Consider the following 4,378-nt stretch of genomic DNA (forward strand, 5'->3'; position numbering starts at 1 on the left):
GTGGGATAAGATCCCACTATTCATTTCTTTTTTAATTGGTAATGTACGTATAAATATATTGTATATTAAAATTTTATCATGGATTGACATTATGATTGTAGTATTTTAAAAAAAAAGTAAAAAGATTATTTAAAATTATTTTAAATATAAAAAATATTAATTTAAAAGTTATTAAATTAAATTAAATTAAATATTATAAAATTAAATTACTATTATATATAAATATTTAGATTTTTTAATAGTAGTTTTAGAAAAATTATTTTATTTTTTTTAAAAAGTATACGTTTAGAGTTTAGAAAATTTATTAATAACAATGAAGTAAACAGTTTTTTACAAAATTTATTTTAATTTATAAAAATAGAAAAATAAAAAATAAAAAAAAACAAAAAGGAGACAAGGGAGTCGTGTTTTCTATCACGACTCCCATTTTTTTTATAAAAAAAAATCATAATATTAAACATGACTTCACTATTTTTTTTTGTAAAAAATTAAAAAATATATAATTAAAAGTTGTGTTTCAAAATCATATATTTTTTTAATTATACGATAAAATAATATTATTTTAATGTATCTATTATCTCAATCTCCTGCCCCTAGATCACTAGGAAATTGATTCAGAATTATCATATAGTATGCAAATTAAATTATTATTTTTAAATAAAAAATTAAATTAAGAAATTAAAAATATAAAATTAGTAAGTAAAAGGAATAAAAATATAAAATTGAAAATTCAAAACAGGTTGACATGCCTAGTTTATCTTAGTTTCCAACATGATGTAGGAATATTCAGAGTAGACCGAAAACAGCAAAATGAAGGAAGACAGAGACCAAGCATCAAGGTCAAGGGTAACGAAGAAGACAATGACTCTACCTTGGGAATTGATAATTGAAATTCTGTTGAGGTTGCCGGTGAAGACTCTTGTCCGATTCAAGTGTGTTTGTAAGTCATGGCTTCTTCTCCTATCCGATCCACACTTTGCAACATCACATTTTGAACTAGCTTCTTCACGCACGCACAGACACAGACTCGTGTTAATTGCACCTTCTTCTGTTCCTCAAATACTTTCCATAGATTTCAATGAATCGCTTCACAGTGATTCTGATTCCACTTCCTTAGGCCTCAACTTTCTACCTCCCGGCTCTTATCATAACCTTCAAATCATAGGCTCCTGTAGAGGCTTTTTGCTTCTCAACTCTTGTCAAACTCTTTGGGTATGGAATCCTTCAACAGGTGTTCACAAAAAGGTATTTTCCTCACCTGTTGAATCAAATATGAATGCCATGTTTTTCACCTTGTTCTATGGTTTCGGCTATGACCCATCAAAAGATGATTATTTGGTTGTTAAAGCCTCCTGCAACCCATTCTCGGGATGTAATGCTACCTGGGTGCAGTTTTTCTCGCTCAGAGATAGCACGTGGCGAGATATTGAGGCCTCCCATTTGTCTTATAATTTACTCTCCTCAGAGTGTTTCAGTAAAGGGTTGTTTTTGAACGGTGCTATTCATTGGTTGGGGTTTCCTAATGGTGTATCAATGAATGATGTTGTTGCCTTTGATGTAACAGAAAGGAGTTTTTCAGAGATACCTTTGAGGGTTGATTTTGAGGGTGACATTGGATATTGTGATTTGGGAGTATTTGGAGAATTGCTCAGTGTATATTGTGGGGTGGGGCGGGGCCATTCGGTGGAAATATGGGTGATGAAAGAATATAAAGTAGAATCATCTTGGACTAAGACTATTGTTGTGTCTTGTGAAGACATTCCTACTGGGTACTTCTTCCTGATTTCCTCTACAAAAGATGGTGACATTGTAGGGACTGATGGCAATTGTGGATTGGCAAAATGTAATGGCAAGGGGGAGCTGCTAGAGTATCGATCCTATTGGAACAATCCGTGCGGATCCCAGATGGTTGCGCATGCAGAGTCTCTGCTTTCACTCACGTGACAGGGAGCTGAATGAGATTACTAACTATAGTGAAAGAGAAGGACTAGGTTGTGAAATATTTTCTAGTATCTGTCCTATTATCTTGATACTTACTGTGTGTAATACCTAGAATGGTGAAATTACTATTTCATACTAAGTCTGTTTGCATTCAATCTTAGAAGTGTTTTTGAAAACTTCTCTAGTGAGAAATACTCTTTATTTCCAGTAGAAAAGCTTTCAAAAGTGCTTTTGTTTAGGATTCGAGCAAGCTCATTATGTTTTGTTTTATGGTTACTAGTGAGGTTAAGACATTCTGTGTCTTTATATTATTTATTATTTAATAAAAATGTTTAAGAATTACTAATATTTATTAGATGACCGGGTGTTGTGCATGCTTCTCAAACCTCAATATCTTGATTGAGTCTTGAATTTGTAAGAGTAGTTATTTTTTATTATTTAAAAATTTAAGGGTAAAATCTTCTAAAATAATATATATACCAAATTAGACTATTGTCTTTATATATATAGAATAGAATAGATATAGATTTCACCATAATGTTATTACTGTGTTATTGTTTAGTTCGACTCTTTCACTGCAATTTTAGCTTAGCCTTGCATTGTTAGCATGATATGTGGCCAAGTTTTGAATTGGGACAATGAGTTAATAGTTGACACTATTGATATAAACCGATACAACGCTTCTATTAATTTTGATGTCCAATTTAGTCTAGGCAACATGACAAGATGCTGTGATGTCAATATTATCAATCTTGCCTTCCAGGCTTGATTGAAGGTGTCTTAAGGCTTAGTGAAAGCATACTACTATGTGGATTCTAATCTCGTATCAATTTCAATGGCACCAATATGGAGGTTGGGCTTCAGCTAGCTCTCCTCTCACCATTTATTTTTTATTTAAAACTTATGAATTGATGAACTCAGTTTTCTCACTATTTCTTCCATGAATAATGCAGTGGGAGTATCAGCTAGGTATTGAAGTTGGTGATCATATATGATATTTAATACACATGCTTTAGGTAATTCAGTCACCTACTTCTGGCTATTAGTATAGTTTTGGAGCATTTGATACTGCAAGATCCATCTTTTAAAGAACCAATGCTACAGCAGCTAAATAATTAATAGGTTTCTGGTTCTGTATTATATCTTTTTCCTGGCTTTGGTTATTGTGAGGTTTTTATTATGTGTATTTTCAAGAAGTTGATTTGTACTAAGCTTGATATGCTGTTAATTGTGTGTTACCTGATAATGCACACCATTTTCCTGAAGTAGTAATATAATGGTCAACAAATAGTTATCTGTATCTCTTCCTTGACTCCTTCCACTTGTTCCACGGGATTTTAAGTTAAAAGGTGGAACAAAATACACATAAAACAAATCCTTTCTCTTTGCATCTTTTTTATACATTTCTTATTATTCTTAAGTCTTTCTTAGTTTTAAGATCCAAAAGTTATTTCTACATTGTTTAAAACAATTGTATGAGGCTGAGCAGGTGGATTGTTAATGATCTTGTGTAAACGAAGTTTTGTGTTGGTTGTTTTGTGAGTTCTTGCCCAATTCTGTTTCTTCTAAGTAAGCATGTAACTTCTTCCTGTATTCTGACTGATAATCACACTTAACAAGTTGGTGTTGTTCTCTAGGTTGATCCAAATCAAATAGTTACAACGATTACTATTTGAATGTGATGATTGATTTTCTTTTCAACAATAGTTACACTAAAGTTTTATGCCTTTCCCGTGATGCCACACCAATATCAGTTTTTTCAACTTTCCTTTAACTTGAATCATGATAGGTTGAGTCTTGGTAACTTATTTAATCAGCAAGTTGTTAAACTTTGCACCGTTCGTGAATTGACAAGGTAAGGAATTGACCTTGGTTGTACCTACGCATGACAATCTAACCCGCTCCCTAAGGTCCGGCTGAACCCGTCTTGATTTGGATGAGAAAAACTCGTGTTTATTGGGTTTGAGTTCGGGTTTGAGCTTTTCCCAATTGATAAAGTCGGGGGCGGGGGCGGGGGCGGGATGTTAATACCCACCCGTCCTCGCCCCCGCCACCGCCCCCCGCCCTCGCCCCCGCCTTGCTTAATAATAATTAAAAAATTATTTTTATATATATATAAACCAAAATTATAAATATTTATATGTAAAAATTTATATTATTTTACTTTTTTTTTTATTTTCTTTAAAATTATTCATATTTATCTAAAATAAAAAAAGAAGAAAAAAAGGAGCGAGGACGGGGCGGGGAAACCTTAACCCTGCCGGAGACGGGGATGAAACTCAGATTTTATCCCCAATAAGTATCGGAAGTGGGGGTAAGGGCGGTTTAAATTTGCAGGAGCGGGGGCGGGGAACGTAAAACCCGCCCCCACCCCCGTTGCCATGCCTAGTTGTACCGCACAATTGCATGAGTGTTTAGTGGGTAATTTTCGTCATCA

At 33.4% G+C, this 4,378-nt stretch overlaps 1 protein-coding gene across 1 annotated transcript; it reads left to right on the forward strand.

Moving 5' to 3' along the window:
• Nucleotides 1-749: 749 nt before the first annotated feature.
• Nucleotides 750-3,241, forward strand: LOC109808585 (F-box/kelch-repeat protein At3g23880). Its single transcript, XM_020371636.3, has 2 exons — nucleotides 750-1,991; nucleotides 2,895-3,241. Exon 1 carries the CDS (start codon nucleotides 811-813, stop codon nucleotides 1,942-1,944), a length of 1,134 nt encoding a protein of 377 aa, XP_020227225.1. The 5' UTR covers nucleotides 750-810; the 3' UTR covers nucleotides 1,945-1,991; nucleotides 2,895-3,241.
• Nucleotides 3,242-4,378: the final 1,137 nt, after the last annotated feature.

This window comes from Cajanus cajan, chromosome 7 (genome assembly GCF_000230855.2).
Source record: "Cajanus cajan strain Asha chromosome 7, NIPB_CcT2T_4, whole genome shotgun sequence".
Taxonomy (NCBI): Eukaryota; Viridiplantae; Streptophyta; class Magnoliopsida; order Fabales; family Fabaceae; genus Cajanus; species Cajanus cajan.

Bases quoted from the DNA above. Each gene is read 5' to 3' on its own strand.
- LOC109808585 (XM_020371636.3), top strand. From the start codon at position 811: ATGAAGGAAGACAGAGACCAAGCATCAAGGTCAAGGGTAACGAAGAAG.